At 38.9% G+C, this 24,083-nt stretch overlaps 1 protein-coding gene across 1 annotated transcript in view; it reads left to right on the forward strand.

Moving 5' to 3' along the window:
- Positions 1–24,083, forward strand: part of LOC122788017 — a 314,760-nt gene that overhangs the window by 76,877 nt on the left and 213,800 nt on the right. The window contains exons 2-3 of the mRNA XM_044054940.1: positions 8,343–8,644; positions 16,140–16,329. Of these exons, the coding sequence (XP_043910875.1) occupies positions 8,431–8,644; positions 16,140–16,329 (404 nt within the window). The 5' untranslated portion in view covers positions 8,343–8,430. The remainder of the gene's footprint in view (positions 1–8,342; positions 8,645–16,139; positions 16,330–24,083) is intronic.

The following is a 24,083-nucleotide window of genomic DNA, read 5'->3' on the forward strand; positions in this document are numbered from 1 at the left end:
AATTCTAATAGAAACAGGTTTGTACAGTGTGCAGTATGGTTCTGAATAACTTCCATGATGTGATTCCTAACATTCCATACAAACAATAGTCCTTAGTTATACAGAGATTCTTCTCCTTCTTGAATGTTATTGTAAATATTATGTAGTGCATGAAGCATGGTGATTATGCTCTGATAGCCAAAAAAAGGCAAAACAGTTCAAAGCTTCTATAGCTTGAGACCCAACCTTAACAAATGTTAAGCACCCCTGCATCAGTTCTTAAGATCAGGTATCACACCAGCAAATGACAGTGGCAGAATACAAAACAGATTTATTTCTGCCTGCTGTCTGTGTCAGTGATGGGTCCATGACTTCTTGTAATTTAACAGAATCTCTTACACTATCTTTTTAACACCCGTTAAGTGCTTTATGGCTTTGAAAGCTGGCAAAACAGTTCACAATTTTTTCTTCTATAACTGATATTATATGGAGCAGATAAAGATCCGTGCACTACAAAGAACTATGATCAGGTCTCTGATCATAACCTTTTATTATGTGTTCTTAACATGGACGCCAAGATTAACCTTGAGAGCGAATTCCTGGCAGCCATGTCTTGCATACATAATAAGCCAATACTGATCCGTAACCCATTCTGAATCCTCTATATCTATCCTCTAGGTTATTGTACTTTATTTATACAGGCTCTGTTAATACAGCCTCAGCTTCAGTTTTCTCTATTAACTTATTTAGTTAATGCTATTTCTTTTATGTTTTAAAAGTAACTGAATCTGCATGTGCATAAACATTGTTAATGCATCTGTTATAAATCATCATTTAGACATTTATATTGCTTTGTTTGTTATGCTCTATTTACTTATATACTCCAGGACTAAGAGTAATAATTGTCCATTGTGATTTGAACTCTCCATGGGTAAGCAAGAATGAATGAATAAATAAATAAATAAATGGATAGCTTGCTGGATGGTGTGCAAAATTAAAAGAAAAAAACTCAGATTGGTTACTCTTTAGTTAACTGGCTTGGATTACAATTCAGAATGCCTTTCTGAGAATGTTGACCAAACAATATAACTGCTGTAATACTCTTGCCAATACAATGCCATTTTCTCAGTAATGTATACTGTCCCGAGGGTAGTTTAATAATAATGTATTACAACCTCCATTAACAACACATTGCTATTCACACATATGACTGATAGTTGTTGTGTATATTTAGGTTATTTTGGATATACATGCAGCATGCTGTTCTGTTTGTCAATGGCCACTTACTTTATTTTGCCTATTGTACATGCCCAAATTGTGGAATAACTCAGAATTTATACTTAAAACATCAGAAGGCATGCTATATAGGACTGGTGCAGATACTCATCTCTGTCATAATAATTTCACAGAAATAGGTTATCTTCACTGATGCACTTTGGAGTATGGCCTGTCTCTACTGCATCATGGTAGAGTGAGACAGTAGAACAGATGATGGGAAGAAAGGGACTGTCATGTTACTACATGACAAGTCATTGCCATCTGTGTAAAAATGCATATGTGAAATGTAAGTGCTGGCGTGCAACAGATCTTGTTACAATATGAAGTGCAACTGGGGGGGGCATAACCAATACCAGTCGTGGGGATGGAGCAGTTCTTACTGTTTGTGTGTGGCCATAGCTTCATACCTAGGTGAGCAGAAATGAATGAATGAATGCATGAATGAATGAATAAATAAAAAATAAATAGATAAAACTATCCGAGAATGGTTGAACTAACAGAGGCTTACCAATTGCAAAAATAAGAATTTAACATGGACACATGGCTACATTCTCTTATTTTCCATCTAAGACCTTGACTTCCATACCCATATCCCATATACATCTGTAAAGATCTTTACAGTTGGGGGATCCACATCCATGTCAGTAATCTTTTTGATGATAAGGTCACACATTTGTGGTATGCATGTCCCATGGTGCTGTTCTTCACTTATGTTGATAAGTGGATACCTGTATAAGTTATCTAAATATACTTGCCTCTGAAGGTCTAACCATGTGGTTGCAAGAGTATAAGGTAAGTAGGGAGTGCATTATTCTTTGAGTCAGGGCTGTTAATTCCATGTTTCTTGTTTACTGTATAATATTCTTTCTTAATAACTCATGATTATGTTTCTTATATTGCTACTTTTCCTCGTTTTCCTTGATTCACTGGTTGCATTAATACCTGTAGGCAGTGGATCTGTTATCAGTACTGTTAATGAAATGCAGAAATTTTGAATGATTGACTGGATACTGCTCAGGTGTCAGTTGTGGCCAAGAAGGTGGTGCTGCATGATGTAACAGACTTGCACAACACAGGGAGTGGCACAATGGATATAGTTAGTAGATACCTCACAGGTGCCTCCAATACTCCACTAATAACTATTCTACTCTTGACCATGGTAGAAATGCAACCTAAATAGGCATAGTGTGACTCTGCGTGCAACATATCCAAGGGGGGGTGGCCTTGGGGACAATGTTTTTCCTGTCGATAGCATGGCAATCCAGCATCCCTTAAGATTCAGTACACAGAAACTGGATGCAAGAGGCTACAGATGGCAGATAATGCAGATGGGGATTATGGTATGTGTGCACTGCATTGATGACTCTGTGCAGTGACATCTGCTCTGAGTCTATTTCTATTGAGCATCTGCCTGGGCACATCATGGCTGCCAAGGTAGACACCACTTGGACTCTTCATGCTGTGACATGGTTACTAGTGACCGTACATGATGGTGTGTACAGGCACTGTCATAACATGATGATATTTATTTGTGAAAATATGGAATGGTATCATTTCCAGATGATAATGATCATAAATCATCTAAAACATATAATTGTGACAGAGAACTGCCATTTTAAAAGTTTGGCACATGGCATTTGATGTCTGATGTACTTCTACCTGACCCAGTGCTAGTGTGCTGTAGAGGTGTGGGGGTCACTGCAATGGTTTTACACAGAGTGGCCAGTGGCTTGGATCTACCTGTAATCCCTATTATGCCTGCATGTAGACGCAGTCCAAGATCTGCTTCCACATCTCATATTTTGACTCTGATAACCCTCAGTGGTACATCCAGCCTTGCCACTTGTGAGGCTGGCCAAGCCATGTAGGAGCACACTCTGTTCTGATTTGGTTTGAGTTCTGTTAGTCATCTCTAGTTGCACAGCATAGATGTACTTGCCAGAAGCTCTGTAGATGTGTCTGTCATGATATCCTCATGTGTAGTGCACAACCACAATGATGTGTGGTAATCACTTTGTCCTTGTTTAATCTGTTATCTCAGACATGTCTAATACATGATTTTTACTATGGTGATGTCTGATACAGCAGATACACATGACATACACTGATCAGCATGCCCTTTGTCTGTCACATCACAGCAATACTCCTGCTGTGTGCATCATGTTGCTCCTGGTGCATTCTGTAAGATGGTCTGAAGTGCTTCATATTTATTTACCCAATCCTATATCACCAGCACTTGAGCATACTGGTCCTCTCTAACTTTTGCCCAATGCTTCTCCCCAAGATCCTTACCCACATTAGCTTTACCCCATCAGGGTTCTCCTTTTGTTGTCTTGGCTTGTGGTAATAGAGCTCCATTTGTTGAAAGGGAAAGGAAGCCCACCATGTTTTGCTGTTATCCTGTGATACAGCATGGCATATATTGTGACCACCTTAGATATTTTCTCGGGCCTATACTGGAAGGCATCTCAAGATATATCCAGGATCTGGAGTGTGATTTCAGGAACCCAAACACACACTCTATGATAGTTATCAACTGCTAGTTCACCTTATTAAAGCAGTTATTTCTTGCACTGCTTGTGTTGTACACAGGGGTGATAAGCATACAGTACCTCTCAGCTGTCCAGATTTCTGCAGAACATCCTGATTTTTGCCTCAGGTTTTTGATGTATTTCTCATAACATTACAGTTTTCTGGCAAATCATTAACAAATCATTGAGGACTGAAGTCAGAAAATAATGAAAGACATTTGAGCTTCAGACTTCATTCCCTTCAGAAAATGGGTCTATATCACTTTGACAAAACTAACCTCGAAGTACAAAATCATCGAAGGCTTAGAACAGTGATTTTTTTTCTCAGGGAAAAAAATTGCTGTTCCAAGAAAAGACACACACAACACAAGCACACCAAAATAAATAATCCACACATATACACTACAAAAAACCCTACTTCTAACCCTACACTAAACCGTACATACATTATCTATCCACTTACCTGAACACAAACCCTAACCCTAAGGTCCATAACTATCTCACATTCACCTTACCCACTCCCTAACCCTAAGGTCCGTAACTATCGCACACTCACCTTACTCGCTCCCTAACCCTAAAGTCCGTAACTATCATACACTCACCATAACCTGGTCCATTCACACACTTACCTTAACCCGGTCCGTATCCTTCTCACCATAGTGGAGGGAATAGTGAAGTCACAGAAATGGCCCACCGAATTCTTTCTCTGGGAAAGAATTCGGTGTTCCACAGCTTCGCGATAATCAGTTTTCAAACTTCACATTTCGAACATATGGTGTTCAAACTGCTGAAGTTTCGACGAACTGATAGGAACTCCAGAAAATTCATGCTAACACAAAACATGTTACTCTATCAACGTTCAAAGTTTACAAGAGCAATATTTAAACATTGTCCATATTTTTGGGGAATTTGTCCCCTCTATTATTTATGGCTTTGTCCAGATTTCTTGTTCTAAGGGGTTGAGATGTATGGTGATGAGCTATAGTTTTAGTAGGTAGGGACTGTCACCAGCAAAGCAAAACTTATTTATATTAGCCCTGTACATCTTTTGCTGTCTTGGCAGCATTCAGTCCTGTACTTTGCATTGCTGTTTTTACTTGCATCTTTACTTATCCAATAGGTGCCCATGTGGGATATGGCTATATGGAAACATTTTATGTTGTTGTTGTTCATCTTTTGGCTTTTCCCGGTTAGGGTCGCCAAAGCAGAACTCCGGTCCGCTAATGATTGGCAGTAGATTTTTACGGTGCCAAGTTGCCAGCTCGACGCCCAACCTTCAATGAAGGCACGCCCATTCACGCATGTCTTTCAGAATGCCACTCGACCCACAGGGAGGACATGCAGACTCCACACAGAAGGCACTCCCAGCACTCCAGCCGAGAATTGAATGGGAGAACCTCTTGCTGTGAGGCAACAACACTACCGCTGCACCACCGCGGATATGGAAACATTTATGTACTGCACATATTCACAGTAAGTGTGCATCTTTTGAATGGTTGAGGACAGCAATTTTTATCCTTGAAACTGTTGGAACTGGAAATAACAAATGCAAATAGTAGCAGATGTGTTAACTCTGAGAATGATGCATCTCAGGGTCTTCACTCCACTTAAAGGTATACTGACACACACACGCACATATAAATATATACACACGCACACACACACACACACACATATATATATATATATATATATATATATATATATATATATATATATATATATGTGTGTGTGTAATAAGTAGCAGGTGTGTGTGGGTGTACAGCCTGGTCTACTATCTGTAAAAATGCATAAAAAGTATAAAAGTGGGTAATAATTTTGGATTAATTGGTTTATTTTCTTGATGTAATGGGACTCACAGTGTGGGGACTGGTACTTCTGACAGGGAGTGGTGCATTATGAACACATCTGAGGTATGTGGTACATGTGTTATTTACTATCACATCCACTGAAAAATACTACCTGGCAACTGATAGCTTGCCCTTCCTTACAACTGACGTAATACATGATACGTGATACATGTTGGCATCAACACATGCTGGGGTCTTGATGGTGACATGGGTGAATTCAATGGAACATAGGAATAGAGCAATATGTGTTATACCATAAATTCACTTCTTTGACTGAGTGAAGCTTGAAATGTTAAACATGAAATCTATTGCGGTTTGCTGTCTGATCACACATGATGGCACAGATTTATTTAGATTGTAGGTATCTGTGTTTTAGAACCTGCTGGCATGGTGTCCTTATAGCAGTGGAATATTCCAAATGCCAGTATAACTGAAACGAAGGATGTTTTCTTTATCAGTGGTGGTAGGGTTCCTCACAATCTGAGCACCACTATCTCTAATGTATACATCTGGCCCACAATCAACAACACTTCTCTTCTTAGTTGGTATTGATCTATCTTTCTAATGGTTTCCGTGTGTTTTGCCACAGCATGTATTCATCACATGATGCTGCTTTTTGTAATTTCACCAGTGGTTACAGTGGTCGAATTATCTTCTTCTTCTTCTTTCTGCTTTTCCAGGGTAGGGGTCACGACAGTGAATCACCTGTCCACTCATGATTGGCAGTGGAGTTTTACAGTGTCGAGTTGCCAGCCCAGCGCCCAACCTTTATAGTCAAACTGCAACAATTTGACCATAATATAATTTCAGGAGTTAACCTCTTTCTCTCTGGTTATGCAACCATGGAGTTGGTATATCTAATATCTAAGGGTGTGGAGCCAGACCCCCATGTCAGGGTGTTGGGAGCAAAGCCCCACATGTAAAAGCAATGTTTTTTTTTTAAGTGATCACAAATGTAAGCTTTTCATTTACATTTTCTGATCATTATATTTTTTATTTTTTTGACAGATGTTTGTGATCCCCGATTAACTTTATAGACATATTTTCTGTTGATGAAAGTTCATTGCACATGTAAAGAAATACAATCTCCTAGTCGGTATTGCTCCATCACATCTTGGTCAAAGAACTGGTGAGAGACCAGTCATATGTCATGTTGAGACTCAATCTCATTAGTAGCTATTATAATTCTTGCTGACCTTCTGCAGCGTCAAGACAATTGTGCTGGACTATGAGGTTTTGTGCAAAATGAGCATCATGCTTGCAGTATGCTCTTACTTTTTGAAGTTCTTGTCTACTGTTTGTGTCAATCTTTTATAGAAGTGCCACATCAGTATTTTGTTTGGAATCCCACAACTGTTTCCAATGGATGAATTAGCATGTCGCACATCATCATTTTGCATTTGGCATTCTCCACTCTACATGATATTTCACAGAGGACTTTACAGAACTGTTGACAGAAATCATTCAGAAGCAAGCAGTGAATAGTGTCTGTTTGCACAGATTGTTCTGGAATCTGGTTCTTTGCCTTCAATACAAGATACATCTGCAGTGAAAAAAGACACTCCTTTCTTTAAGATTTACTTATGTGTTTATTTATCCTTTTTTGGCCAGATTAGTCACATTAAGATGGTGGCCTTTTTCAGAGGAGACCTGAGGTGATATCTATACTGACTAAGAGAAATCTGACCAGAGCACTGGGGACATTCCTCTACTCTTTTCTGATAAGTGCCGTGGTAGCTTTAGCATCCATCTGAGCTACCAACAACTCAGGCAATGATGCTTCAGATTAACCTCTCATCCAAAGGATGGCATCCTCTGAAGTACAGCACCCCCTCCCCCAATACTGCACTGCAGTTTCATAAGACAGCTGCCCATTGTCCACTCAGTTCTAGATCTGCAGGCTATTTTCTGAGGTGCCAACCCCACTGCTTCAACCCAGTTACCTGGACTTCCTGGATTGTAGCAAGGACTACACCCTCTATGCCAAATAAGCCCTCTGTTTGTCTTGAAGCTTTTGTCTTAGATTTTAAGAGTCTTAACAATACGTATAGTTTAGTGATTAACATTATACTACAAAACCAGAGATCTTTAATTCAGTAACAAAAATTCTCATATTTATAGTTGCATAATTGTATTGTCTTAGGTCTTTCCTGAGAAACACCACTGGGTATTCCAGTGGGACTATCTGATTATGAAAAATGACAAAAAAATGAATATGGCAGTATGGTGTATGTATAAATAAATACTTATGTTTTCCTAAAACACCACTTACATTGTATGACATCTGTTTTAATGACATGACTGATAAAAAATACAATGTTTAGTATATGCACAGAAGAAATATACAAAAATAATAAAATTAACTTTATAAATAAAGTTAATAAATATACTACTAAAAAGACAAGACTAGTCTTTTAAAAGTCTTGTAGCAGACACTTATAAATATATGAATAATAGTCTCATAGTTACAGAAGTGATCTCCTTAATATTTGTAATGTATTGGAACATTGAATTTTTCATTTTGCAGTTCACATGAAGTGAGAATACGAGACTATGCATTTAAATAGTTTCATTGTTTGTAGCAACAGAAATGTATATCATTCCAGAAAAAGACAAATGCATGCTGCTGAAATTATTTTTCTTTAACTACAACATAGTAATGCACAATGTGTAATAAATGACTGGTCAATGTCTTAATTTTTAGGTTGAGACTGAAACCCCAGAAGGCAAGGACCATCAAATGAAAACAATTCACATTCAAAGATTACATCTGCTGCTCTACATACTGAAGGATGGCTTCAATATTTAAACAAGTTGTGGGTCATATTACGGGAAACTCTGACAGAGATCTGATTCGTGTCAATTCTCAATTCAACTCTGAAAAGTTCAAACCTCTCTGCCTAATAAGAAGGCAACAAAAACATTTTTTCTTCAGAAAGTTCAGATATATAGGAACAGGCTTTGTCCTTGAAGATGTATTGGAAGGCAGTCAAAAAACAAACATAGGTAATGTGTTATTATTGATTATTGAAGTAATTTAATAATGTAAATCTTCTTTTCAAAGGTGCTGAATTGAAAATATTGAAATTCGCTGTTTTCACTTAGTTCGCATGATGGATAGAGCTGATATAAGTCTAATGCAATGTCCTCTGCATTTCTTGGACATTATTAGCTTAGCCTTCTGACTTCACACATACCATGGTCAGTGACACTGTCAGTGAATCTTGAGTGCACCTACTTACCTAGCAGCGAACAACTAAACAGCTGATTAAGATTAGCATGTCTCCATTTCACGTGAAGCAGTGAATAGTCCACGTATTTCTTCCCAGGGAGTAGCAGTCACCTAACCATCTGGCATCTACCTATTTCTTCATGAATGGCTGCAGATGTTACTGACCAATTTTGTCGAGCAGCAGAAGTTAGGACAGTTGCTGGTCATCTGATATCTGCCCTGTCCTCTCCAATGGCCCATAACAATGATCATCCAGTCTGGGAAGGGTAAAGGTCACAGGTACAATGAAGAACAACATAGTAAGGTGCAGGGTACAAAAAGGCAAGAAGAAGGACAACAAATATCTGGCAGCTGGCTTAGAGGATTAAGGAGCTGTTAATGAGCTGTATCCTGCTGTTCAGTGGTGCAAGGTTTGATTCCCTCAGCTTCTGTTGCCTTACTGTGGGACTCTGAGCAAGTCACTTAACTAGACCCTGCTCCCTGACTGAGTCTGAAAATGGTCAGTGGAGATCAGTGCTCTACCCCAAAAATAAACACAAATAAAAAATGAGGGGAGAGCAGAATCTATTGAAAGGGAATTGTTTACAAGTAAACAAACAAAAAATCTTCAGATATACGGCAGAAAGGAGGAATGGAATAAAGCAGAAAACTTAGATAACTGCTTTGATTCAGTCTTTACAAAAAAAAGGAAGGGATGGGTGCCTTGCTGAAAGGTTGGTTTGAGAGAATGGAGATAGAAGAGGACTGATACAAGGGTAGGAGTAGGGGCTGGCTTCTATTAGGAAATATATAGCACACAGATGGGGGTTGCCTCTTAGGAGCCTCAGAAGTCTGGATAGCTTGATGGCATAAACTTCAGAAGTGCTTGAGCAGTGGAAAACATCAACTGAAGTACTCTTGTATGGTGGAGGGGGATGATAATCCAAGAACTACAGAACTGATATCCTAACAGCGTTATCAGGAAAAGTCCGGAGAAATTCCTGAGTGGAAGACAGCAGTCTCTATACTAACAACAAGCATGAACTCATGGCCAAAGGAAGCAATTCTGTAGACATCATCAACAAAGAGACTTCATCAAGACCTTTGAGTATGTCCTGTGCAGACTGCTTGGAAGACCTGGTGGGGTCAGAATGATGAAAAGAATTAGAGTAATGTATGCTTAGGGCCCAGAAGGGGTGGTGGAAGGAACAATCTGCTGATGAGTAAGACTATAAGTTGTTAACAAGCTTCTTGCTGTAGTCCTGGGATTGATTTCCTCAGCCTCTCTTTATCTACTGTGTGGCTGTCCCAGATCACAAGCTTAGGAACTAGCTATTTACATATGAACCTATAAACAATGTCAGAAATAAGGAAGGTGCTGATAGATTGGCCCGGGGGGGGGGGGGTCCTTAGACCAGTTCTCTTTGGTATGCACATTTGAGATATATGTAAAGGGCTAGATAACAGGATCAGCCTCATTGCTGATGGTACAAAGATAACTGCAGCATTAGAGGATAGGGAGAGGAACTTAAGAAAAGATTTGGAAAAGCTAGGTAGGCAGAACAATAGCAGTTGAGGCCTGCTGCAGACAAATGCAGTGCTCTACACCAGGGCCAAATCTCTGGTCTATCAGTATAAGCTGACAGAGTTTAGCTAGTAATAGCAGTACAGAACTGATCTGCTAGAGCTGATCACACTCAGGCTGGACCACATGGAACAGGGGCAGGGGCAGCACAGCAGCCAACAGGATGCTGTGTGTATACTCAGAGGGAAGGACTCCAGAACTGAAGAGGCCGTGTTCCCATTCTGATGGATACAGGTCAGGCCACAACTTGGATACCATGTGTGGCTCTGGAGACCATACAGAGGGACATCAGGTTGACAGAAATAATCCAGACAAAAGCCAACAGAAGCATGTGTGGGTAGAGGGAGAAGGATATGACCACAGACTGAGGCAGCTAAATCTTTGTTACAGACTAGAAGCGTTTGGGGGGAGGGTATGATGTAAGTAGACAGCATCATGTCAGGCAAATATGAAGAGGTAATTCTGGTCAGGTGTATGGAGGAGTGGGAGGGCCAAAAGCAGTATATTGTACATTGCAGGGATGAACTGCTTCTTGAGTGTTTGAATGCCCATCTTCAGGGACAGGGCTGGGACCCAGGGCACAACACCAGGATGAATGATAGAGAGGAAATCCACAGAGGCACTCGAAGTCATGTAACATATGGTGCTGATATGAAGATTGAGATGGAGAGGAAATAGACTATAACATGCATTTAATCAGAAGAATATAGAGATTTATTTTCTCTTTTTGCCATAAAGCAGATGGAATTGAAAGTGGTATAGCCATACAGTCCCAGAGGAATTTGTTTTATTTTAACTTAGACTACTCAGGGCAAGACAGCAAATACTGGTATGCTCATGTCCTACTGTAGATATTTTTTTCTTGGTGCCTCCTTATCTGCTAAACCTGCTACTTATATCAACCTGGACTCTACCAAGGGTAATTATGCACTGCAAAAGCCCAAGACTGACTCTCTAAAAGTGAGAGAGAAATCAGTCGATGGTGGCTCTGTCTTCCACATTTTTGGTCTGCCCTCTAGTTGTTTCTTGAACAGTGGTCAAACAGAAATGCTATGATGGCCTTTGAATAGTCAGAAAATACCTTCCTGGAATGTAATGCTTGAGCCCTTAAACTGAAAGTCCCTTCAGTCATTGGTAGTTGATAATGGTAGTGGCAATGGGAGAGGCACACAAAACCTACAAAACCTACAAATAGCAATATTTTAAAATTTTGCATCCTGTTATTATATTTGTATAATACTCTGGGTTTCATGAAGCTTATTAGCCTGGACTTTCAAAATCAAGTAATTACAGAAACAAAGTACTCACTGAAATAGGTTATAGTCACAACATGGTATGCATAATATATATATACTTATTGAAAGCTCTGATAATTTTGTTCTGCACAGAATAGGCTTTAGGCACATTCGGCATTGTCTTTCTAGTTATTCACTGAATTAAAGGAGGTGATGGTGTATAAATGTAATATGTTAGGCAGATATAAGTGACAGAAGAAATAATGATGCAATTTGTTTCATGGAAAGTTGTAGTCCTACAGCAAGTTTTAGTGAATATCTACAAGTTTCAGTCTTCATTCTTTTTCTCCTAATGTTTTATAAGTGGATTTTCTATTTTGCACTTAAAATATTTTAAAAGGACTGATCATTGAGGATAAAGTCCAACATTCCTTCCTTTTTAAGCAGTACTAATGCTTAATATTTTTAAAAAAAGTGTCTCAGATCAGTCGGAATAAACTTCAGAAGTGTAAAATGAAAAATACTATTCATTCAGTTAATAATACATAGAAGGGAATTCACATACATGCTTTAATGCATTCTTGAGTTGCTTAAGCGTTCTGTCAGTTTTGCATTTTCAGAACTTAACAGTGATCAGTTGACATTCAAACATACTGTGACACACATCAGTGGTATGTTTACACATATGTAAAGGAATGCCTAATACACAATGATTTATCAGGGTCCTCAAACAAAGACGACAGGAACAACAGGGCTTAATGCACATATATGCCTAGGAATCCGGTATGTAAGTACGCCATATTAAGACAATTTCTGCCCTGTCTATCTAGCCTATCAGCAGCACTGTCACACACACAGCATCCTAAATGCATTATCATGTCTTACTGCCCATCTCAGCCTAATAACTGCACCCCAGTAATATGTTAGCATCTCCACTGTTGGATCTTCCCAGTCCTCTTTTTCTTTCCTTTTTTATATTCCCTGGTAGCTCATGACCCTTACTATTAACAAAAGCCACCATGACATCTCCTCATGTTATATAATGGCTAGCCTCTTGCCTCCATAGAGTGATTCTCACTTAAATATAAATACATGTGAACATAGATTGCATAACTTTACAGCAGTATGGAGATATAGAGCTGTCTATGCTAGAGTTGACCTGTTTGGCCCCAGTTCAGGAGACCATGGATTATAATAGGCTGGTTGTGGATCAGAACATGTAAATCACCAGGTAACATTTCTACTTACTGTGAAGGAGATATAACAGATCTCTGCAATAGCAGATGTTAAGCAGGGAGTAGATCTATTAACCAGGAGCAGGATGAGAACAAACAAGGTGTGACTCACCACTATCCCAGTGTTCCTCTTAATGTAACCAGTTTTAGAGGCATTTTAGTAGATAAGAAAACATGCAAAATTTGAAGGTAATGCTACTCAATGTTAGGAGTCTAAACCTCAAAATGCACTCTCTCGAAGCACTCCTAAAAATGGAGAACATTGATATCTGTGCAGTAACTGAAACCTGGTTCAAGGCTCCAGAGAGCACCCCTGCAATACCAGGCTACAACTCTTACCACACTTTACGGCCACCAAACCAGGACCGAAACACTAAAGGTGGAGGAGTGTCAATATTCACCAAGGATATTCACACCACTAGGCTAGTTGGCCAACACAATGTGTCTGAAATTCTCCAAGTGCAACTAACACTAGGTAAGACTGCAATCCAAACTGTAGCTTGCTACAGATCCCCCACCATACCCCAAGATTCTCACTACACCTTTCTAAACATACTGGAAAATATTAAGATAGAACCAAACACCCTAATACTGGGTGATTTTAACTACCCTGCCCTTAACTGGGAAAACTACTCATGTCCCAACACCTTTGCGCAACTTTTCTTGGAATTCATAAATTCCAACGCCCTGGATCAACTAATCCATAGTCCCACCAGGGGCTCCAATATCCTAGACCTGGTCATTACCAACATGGGAAATCAATGCTCCATACCTATGGTCACCCCCTCGTTAGTCAGGTCTGACCATAAGCTAATCACCCTTAACATCCACATCCCACCCCCCCCCCCCCGCAAAGAAACCACCAACAAAAAACTCTCCAAAACCAACCTCATGCTACTCCAGTCAAAAATGGCAAACTTCATGACACCCATGCAGGCGGAACTGAAAGTTCAACTGCTGAATCCTACACTAAGGCACTGTACAAGCACATCCACTCATGCATGAATCGTGCCATCCCAGATAGAAACAAAATGCTCTCATCCAAAAAAAGGAAGCCAATCTGGTGGTCCCCTGCCATAAACAAACTTTACAACAAAAGGAAGAAACTTTTGCAGAAAAGAGGAAAATCCCAGGATGCAAAAAACTCCCTTACTAGCCTCAGTAAGAAACTGAGATGCCTCATAAAATCCTCCAAAGCTAGTTACGAAAATAAAATTGCCAAAGATTCCAAAGACAACCACAAAGCATTCTATAACTATGTCAAGAATCTAAATGGCAATGCTCAGATCTGCTCTGAGCTAAAACAGAATGGCATTAAATATACTGATCCGAAGGATATTGCCAATATCCTGGCAGATCGATTCAGTGCCAACTTCACCCCCCTCTCACCCCCTAAATGGCCCATCTCAATACCAGAAGATTGCCAAATTCCAGTAATAACGGCCACACAGGTACAAAACGCACTCTCTAAAATCAAGAATACAGCATCCATGGGACCAGATGACATCCCGGGCTGTGTACTACATGAACTACAATATGAACTGGCACCTCACCTAAGTGTCATGTTTAATCATAGCCTCACCTCAGGTTTCATGCCCACTGAGTGGCGCAGAGCTACAGTTATCCCAATCCACAAGGGGGGATCCACCTTGGATCCCAGAAACTACCGTCCCATCAGTCTGACAAGCCTTATCTGCAAGGCCATGGAGCGTATTATCATGGAACTTATAAACAAAGACATTGGCAACCTTCAAACACTGGTCCCCACCCAGTTTGGGTTTGTGAAGGGCCGATCTTGTCTCCTGAACCTGATTGACTTCTTTGAATCAGTCTCCAGAGCCATGGACAAGGGTAAGGTGGTCCACACAGCCTATCTAGACCTTGCCAAGGCCTTTGACACCATCCCCCACTCTGGAATCATACATAAACTTACTAAGTTGGGCATTAATCCCTATGTCACCCAATGTGTTGCTAAATGGCTTACTGATAGAACCCACACTGTAAAAGTAGCCGACTCCAAATCCAGCTCCAGACAAGTGACAAGTGGAGTACCTCAGGGTTCAGTCCTGGGGCCGCTCTTGTTTGGCATCTACTTCTCTGAAGTACAGGTCAACACTAAGGGACTCTGGATAACAAAGTTTGCAGATTACTGCAAACTGGGAGCCATTATTGAATCCCCAAATGATGTGGATACTCTACAAAAGGGCCTTACAGAAACAGATGCTTGGTGCCAGAGCCATGGGCTCAAGCTCAATGCCAAGAAATGTATTGTTATCCCCAGTGGGAAAAAACATGTATCCATGAATTACCATATAGGTGGCAGTACACTAAACACAGAAAGTGTGATAAGAGACTTAGGGACACAGGTGGACAGTGGTCTCACCTTCGGTAACCACATCGCCACAACAGTCAGGAAATCCTTCTATGTGGCACACCTCATCACGAAGGGCTTTTCATCGAGAAAAAAGGAGGTCATTGTCCCACTGTACTCATCTCTCATTAGACCCATTATAGAATACAACGCCCCATTTGGTATGTACCTCTCAAGACATCTGCAACAACTGGAAAGGCCTCAGAAATACCTCACTAAAAGAATCACAGGCCTAAAGCAGATGCCCTACGCTGACCGCCTTAAAAAACTCCAGCTATACTCTGTCACATATCGTCTACTCAGAGGTGATCTCTGCTTAACATACAAGGCCATGTCAAACCCAGAGCTGTTGGACATGCTACACTTAAAGAAATCACAATCCCTCAGAGCTACACGCTCCAGGGATCTAAACCTTGTCATCACAATAAACAAAACATGCTGGAGGGATAGGTTCCTGACCCAGAGACTCCCCAGACTCTGGAATAGATTGCCCATACATGTCAAGCAGAGTGCCTCTTTGGACCTCTTCAAGAGGAACCTTGACGATTGGATGGGAGAAAGGAAATTCACCCCAGGGATCACGTCAGTCGCCCTGCTAGACAGGGTCCAGGAAAGTAAATAATGTGGGAAGTAATAGCCAGGGAATTGTTATGGCTAGGCTTGTAGAGGCCCTAGGGCTGATAGCCTAGTACCAACCTATGAACCTATGAACCTATGAACTACATGATAAATTAGTCAGAGAGTGTAGTGATTTGTACTATCTGGTTTAAAGTAGATTTGGACTCTGTATTAAATAATGCCAGAGAGGAAGGCTATATTTCTTTGCTTTATATTGTTACATTTAATTTCTTTTTTTTCTGGCAGATGTGGATGTTGTGGGAGATGTCTGTTTCTTTGAAATATCAAAGAGAGAGCTCGGCGGAAAACTCAGCATACCTGTGGAGGTTGGAAAAGTAGACTTTAAATCTTCTGCAAGCCAAGCCAACGTTATAAATATGAAACTGAAAAAGATGACTGTCAACATGCAACAGCTGGAAGACTGTATCCAAACTATGTAAGTCTTTTGAATGTCTTTCTTTTGTCAGTTCATTAGCTTAGAACTGTGGTTATACCACAGCAACGTGCCAGTATAGACAGCAGCTGTATTAGTGCATTTGGAATCTGTCTATAATATATTTATATGTAGCCATAAATATGAATCATAATGACCAGGTCTGCTTGTTCCAGAAACTTTTGGTGTGTTGCACCTAGCTACTTTACTCTTAATTTTTACACTGCTTAGAGCATAAATGTGAAATAGTAAAATAAGCCCCAAGTTAATCAAGCCTGCAGTATCTGTTCAGTAAATAAGGTAATTTTCAGTTTACATAGCTGCATGTCACTACCCAGAGCAGCATGGTTTTACCACACACACTGAACCTTTTTGTACTGTGACTGCAAATGATCTGTAAGAAGTCCATATCAAACTCATGCATTCTTCATCAAAGGACACTTGTTCATTCTAAAGGCAGCTCTTAACACCATTCAATAACAAAACAGAACTAATTATTTTATGCTAACAATAACATATGCTGTAGTGTGCTATTCAAGATGTATCTTATCAGGCATCAGTATCCTTGCAGAAAAAGGATTATTTTTGTTGTTCATAGCTCCTCTCAATGTCTGTTGATTAGATGTAGACCACTGCCTATATCATGGGAAGAAAAGGTAAGTACTATCAATTAATAAATATCTTATTGGCCCATCAGATACCAAATCAACATTTTATTTTATTTATTTTTTTATTTAGTTATTGACATTTGTTTATAGTGAAAGTCCAACTAGGTCAAAGTACCCATTTTCATTGCAGGCCTGGGGAGATATGCTGCTATACAGAAAATCATTAGAATGGAACAAAAATGTTACAAGAATGAAATGTAACAAAAAAAAATGTTGTACATAAACTGAACATCAGATTAAAAATACTTATTAGACATAACACTTGAAATTGCAATCAGTGATATACTAACAATCTTGATATGGCTGTGTCAAAGTATAGGCATGTTATCTCCATAAATGTCGATAAAGGAACAAATTAAAATCAAAATACGCTGATACCATTAGCTGTTTTACTATTTTTGCATTTATAGATTCAATTTATTTCTGTAAGTGCAGTACTCATACCTCTCAACTGTCCATATTTTCACAGAATGTCCATATTTTTGCATCATATTTTCATCTGTTCCTCATAAAACTTCTAAGTTTCTGGCAAATCACTGAGGACTGAATTCACTAAAGAATGATACACATTTAAGTTTCAGACTTCATATCATAAAGAAAGTGCATGATAACATAAAACATGTTAATCTTGCAGTTTACTATTAGGTTCATGGATTCTTACTAGGCTTATGTCCAAACCAGACTGTCGAGAAGCTCAGACACATCACTTAATACTGGTGGAAGACTGTGTTCCCCATTAAGTAGACTTTCTCCAGATATTCCTGGTGAAAATTTGCCATCACCCATCACTTAGTCATCCAGACTGGTTTTAAAGGTCACCAGGGAAGTACCTTGCTTGATAGGTAAGAACATCCTGTCCTAGAAATGGGGTGTATGTTGTATTAGGTATATGTGATGCAATCTGTTCTTGTTGACACAATCATATAGGTTAAGGTCTCTAGAACATGTGTTTGCTTTACCATTTGCCCTAGTTAGGTGAAGGAGTTCAAAGAGTGCTGGGTCATTTATAGCACAGAAAGCAGAGATCACCCCCTCAGGAGTCTGTGCAACACTGAGTAGAGTGACAGATCTTTGAGTCAATCAGAGAAACTAAGGATACTGATACCTGAGATCTTTTTGGCAAGGAAACAAGAGGTCTGTCCAGCTGGTTTAGGTGCTTGCTGAGGTACATGCAGAAGAGTGCATTATATTCAATGATGGGCTTAATAAGGGTCAAATAAAGTGGGGCTGTAAATTCTTTGGACCTTGAAGAGATGCCCTGAAGGATAAGCTGTGCAAAGTAGAAGGATTTTCTAACCACCACACAAACGTGGTCATCAAAGGAGAGTCTGTTATCAATATACATACCAAGTCCCTGGTGACTGTGCTGATGAATATGTCAAATTTTAGTGGAATATTATCTAAATAGTAAACATAATGATATTAGATTACCACAAGAAACTATCCTATATTTCATGGTGTTGACAGTTAAGTCCATTATTAATACACAAAGCATTTGATTGGTCCCACCCTTGTTGGAGAATTTGAGCATCAAAATGGATTTGATAAATGCTCCCAGTTTGCAATCACAAGCAAATTTGGTTGGCCAAGGTACCTTGGAATTGGATTTTACATCACAGAAAAATACACCTAAGAGGAGGGTTTAGGACAGAGCCATGTGGGACACTACTGGTGACATTTTTCTGTCTAGAATAAATACTCCTGACCTTCATTGTAGGAGTTCTGTCAGATTGCAAATTACCAAGCCAGCCAACTATGTATGAGTTAATGTTGAACTGGGAGAGTTTGCCAATGATCCCATAATGGATGAAAGTGTGAACATTCTCTGCAATATCTAAATAAGCAATGTGGACTGTATTCTCCTTATACATGGACTTAGTAATCATTTCAAAGAACACAGCATGATTTGCCCTTTACAAAGCTGACCTGTTGTATATCCAGTGATACAAGATTATGTATCTATCATTGTTTATTAGTTCAGCTATAATATATTCCATAGCCTTGCAAATAATACTGGAGAGACAAATATGCCTGTAATTCCCAGGGTTGAAAGTGGGACTATCTTTATGCATGTCCACCATAACTACCATTCTCCACACCCTGGGGACATAACCAATAGAGAGACTCATGTTGAAGAGTTGATGAAGGAGTTTTGCTAAGTGGAACATTATGCTTCTCAGCAGGAGTCCAGAGATATTATCAGGACCCATGAAAGTAATGTTTTCAATTCTGGAGATTACCAAAAGGACTTGATCCAAACTGATATTAGAAGAGAGGTGTGAGGGGGAATGGAGGGGTGAGATGAGAGGATAAGTAGAGTGCATGTGGAAGAAACCCTAAAAAAAACACATGCAACATTCAGCCAGCCACCCTTCAGAGCCACCTACTTGGTTGGAGCAAAGCAGTGATACAGCCTTCGTGGACTGTTATATTACAGTACATGTAATAAATCCCTTCAGCTAATGATCAGAATGTAAATTCAAACTGTGGGGTCTAATTTGAACATTTTGGTGAAGCCCCCCAGCTAATAATACCATCTACCACCCCTCCCCAACCTCCTTCCACTCTCTGGCATCTTGAACTTAAGATGTTTTCATATTAGCTGTCAGGAATGCATGCTCTTGCAGTGTATTAAAATAAAATAATATATTTATTTATTATCTTACATTAAACAAACACAACATGAAACACACCATGCTTCTCTGAAGTAAACTAAATTGAAACATGAAACCTGGTAAAATCTTTGGAAAATTTTCAGTCCACAACTCCTGTCTCCATGCTCAATTTGTTGGGATGTCAGGAAGTCCAGACAATTGGGTGAGTGAGGATGGGATTGATGGTTATGAGAAGATAGGAGCCCAAAAAACATGGACATTTTCTGAAATCACTTATACATCACCTTTTGCCCATAATAGGCGTTCAATCACTTCTTGCACCTGCTCTGAACTGTTGAAGTCCCTTGTCCAGTTTACTCTTGTACCTTGTTGCAGTAAAAAAAAATTGTACTTCCTGAAAATTATTATTAATAATTATAATAATAATAATAATAATAATAATAATAATAGTATTAGTAATCTTGGGTCTTTCCATGATGGCTACACACTGATCAACAGCTTAATTTCAACTCTCCCAGTGTGAAAAAAAAAAAAAAAAAAACAGATAGCTAAGAGCCAGTAATTCTGCCTGTTTTAGTAAAATTCAGTTACTGTCTAGTTAAGTACATTGCCTGGATGCCAGCAAAGAAGAAACTTAGAGAGCCTGAAAGAAAAATCAACTTAATAAAATGAAGAGAAAACACACTGACCAGGAAGAATTCTGCAGCTGTTCAGCAAAATGCAGTTTAAGCGCTAACATTTGTACAAGAGATGGCTTCCATTATTTTAGAGGTTTTCATAAGTCACGTATGCTCAGAGCTGATTAAAATGAATCTGGGCATACTGGGGCAATGCAGCAATTGCCTCATGTACACAGGCAACCCTCTCCTCCTACCACCCAACACTACAACCTGCGAGATATGTACTTGCATAGCCAAACTGGAAGTAAAGCTCTCTCCACCCAAGATTGTGCTAGACAGTCAAGAGGAGAAGATTAACACCTGCACTACACCTTAAGCAACACATAGCCCTTTTAAACCCACTCCAGCAACACCCTCACATAGCAACACAAAACCCTCATATGTGGAGGCCCTTAACAATAACCTGCCTAAGCAACAAGGACCTCTGAAGCTGAAACACAAACAAACACCAATCACAACCAAAGTGTCACATAGCTCACAACACCAGTGTGCCACCCAACAACAGTCCCTAAGGCAAGATAACATACCCAACACTTTAGTCATAGGTGACTCTATAAACTTTGCAAAAAGAACAAACTCTCAAAAAACAAATAAGCAAAAAGATAGCAGATACTTCCTAAAACAGAAATCTATTAAACATTAAAAATGGTAAAGAGCTTTTCATCTACTCAATAGCAGACTTCATCAGACCACCATTTACTACAGAGAATCCTTTAAATACTAGTGTACACCAACAGTTACCGCCCCCAATCACAACTTCAAAAGGAAATGATGTAAGCATGCTGTTAGTACAAAAAATTGTGAAACATACATTATGCTAAAAATATATAAGTTTTTACAAATACATATAAAAATGAATGAATATAAAACCTATGCTTATTAAAAAGTGAAGTTAATTATTAATTAGTAGTTCATCTACTCAAAGCTTTTAACCTTAAAAGACTGTTAATGGCACATTGTTCATTAAGACTTGGTTTATAGTACGATTGTAATAATAATTGTCAGCTTAATTCAGCTTTTTCTAAAATTAAACTCCAGGGTCCACCCCTTGGTTGCTCATAAATCTGCTGAATGGCACAAAAATTGAAATTATGTTCAACATATGCCTGTGTATGTTTTGCTAAAGCATTAGCTAAATTCCCCCTCCTTATGGCATACAAATGTTCATAAACCCTTTCTTTTAGCATTCTTGTGTGTTTTCCTACATAATACACAGAACATTTTTTACAGTTAGCTACGTATACCACCCCTTTTGATTTGCAATTCAATTTCTGATGAATATAATACTTTTTACCATTAATTGCAACCTGTCCACCTTGATACATATACTTACAAAAAGTGCACATGCCACATTTTTTCATACCCCCACCTTTTTCTTTCCTGTAACATCGTTCAATGAGATGTTTTATATTCCTACCCTTCCTTGCAATCATTTTAATACCATTCTGAAATTTATTGGTAATAATTGATTCCTCATCCAAAAGTCTCCGATTTTTAAAAATTATTGATTTAATTAAAAAAAATGCACATTAAATGTAGTTATAAAGGCTTTAACATAATCAATTCTCATGTTTTGATTAGCCCTGTCATTTCCACTAATAATCCATCGCTATTGAGAATAGGTACAAAATAACCATTTTCTCTTTTTTGTTTTACTTCGAGAAACAATTCATTCAGCAAGTCCTCTGGGTAGCCCCTACTCAAAAACATGTTTATAAGATTCTACACTTATCAAGAAATTCATTATGTAAGCTAACCATCCTTGTGGCATGCACCAATTGGTCTTTTATAATCGATCTTTTGTTAATAACAGGATGGGAGCTTGTATAATGAAGAAAGCTATTCGAATAGGTGGGTTTTCTGTGAATTTTTGCTACAAACCTCCTGTTGACCTTGTCCTTTCTCAGATTCACATCCACGTAATTATTCTCCTGTCCATCAACATTGTACATAAGCCTCAAAAATTGAGTTGTATTATTGATATATTCAATAAAATCATCCACCTGCTGCTGCTGCTCACCCCTTCATAAAATAAAAATACACAAATATCGCAAATATAGGACAATATACTGTTCATATGCACTATTAAATATGTGCTTCTGTTCCCATTGGGCCATTACCAAGTTGGAAAAAATGGTCCCACAGGGTGAACCCATAGCAACTCCTACCTTTTGTAAATAATAATGATTGTTGAACATAATACAGTTGTTGGTCAAAACCACTTCAAATAAATCGACATATAAGTTAATGTCAATTTGTGGTACTCCTTGTTCAAACAGAAACTCTTCTATCATATTTACACGTTCCTGCTGGGGAATCAAAGAGAAAAGATCTTTTACATATATTGTTAAAAATAGAACATCCTCTGCATATTCAACTGCATTAATGTTGTTGTGTCTTTCGGCTTTTCCCGGTTAGGGGTCGCCACAGTGGAACTCCGGTCCGCTAATGATTGGTAGTTGATTTTTACGTGCCGAGTTACCAGCCCTGACGCACAACCTTCAATGAAGGTACGCCCATTCTTGCATGTCTCCACACAGAAGACGCTCTAGCTGAGAATCGAACTGGACAGCATCTTACTGGGAGGCGACAATGCTACCGCAGCACCACCACCGCAGATTATTCAACTGCATTAATAAGGCTGAGAAAATGCCAAGAATCTGTACAGATTTGGTTTTGACCATCCAAGTAACCTTTCAATTTACAATCTAAAAATGTGGCACATGCATACGTTATGGAGTTGCGCCCGTCCACTATTGGTCTTTGTGGTGGATTGTTTATATCTTTATGTATCTTAGGTGAGCCAAAAATACAAGGAATGGTAAGTGCAATAATGTGTAAATAATTATAGGTGTCAATGTCGATTCTATTTTCAAAAAACAAGTCATTAAGAAATACTTCAATCTTCTTATATGCTACATTAAGTACATTTCTGCTAACTTCTTCATATGTGGCTGTGTTAAGTATCTGCGTTATTTTATCATTATAATCAAAAACATCCATTACCACCTTAACCGGCTTCATGATTCTAATATTCTGTTGCATTAAAAATACAAGTAATTCCCTTTCATTAGAACTCAAATTGTCCTTCAAAGGGACATGCTTATTGCTTAACAGATGTCTAATATCACTTTCACAAGCCTTTTCATACATAATTAAAGCCGGATGTAATTGTGGATTAAAAGTACTGATGGTATGCAACTGCATATCAGAATGGTTGTGATTTTCAGCAAACATAATTCTAAAATTGAGTTTCCTAAGAAATAGTTTAAAATCCATGAGTACCGTAGCTTTACATGCCTCAGAAGCAGGAACAAAAGTCAATCCTTTGCTTAAGAAAGCAGCCATCTCCTGATCAAAAAATGTACAAGAAAAATTATAAATTTTAAAATCATGTGCCTCATTAGAAATAATCATAGGTTTTTGTTGTCCAACTTCATCTGAGATACCATTAGTTTCAATAGAACTCAGTTGACCAGTACATTCAGTTAATAATCATTCCTCAGGTATCGTCCGCGTCCCCGTTGCGCCCCACCCTCCTCTGATTCCTTCTGGAAGGGGTATAAAAATCCTGATTGGGACCATTACCACGATTGTTACCATAATTATAGTTAGAATGCAACAACCAACCACAAAAAAAACCCGAACAAAAGGACTCCAGGAAGCAACAACTGGAAAAATGAACCAAGCACCACGAGTTGACCTAGGTTTCGTCTTTAATTCGACTTCATCAGAACACAACTGATACAAACAAACACCAACTTTAAATACACACCTACAAATGACATCATCAA

Source organism: Protopterus annectens, chromosome 13.part0, assembly GCF_019279795.1.
Source record: "Protopterus annectens isolate FY-2018-M chromosome 13.part0, PAN1.0, whole genome shotgun sequence".
Taxonomy (NCBI): Eukaryota; Metazoa; Chordata; order Ceratodontiformes; family Protopteridae; genus Protopterus; species Protopterus annectens.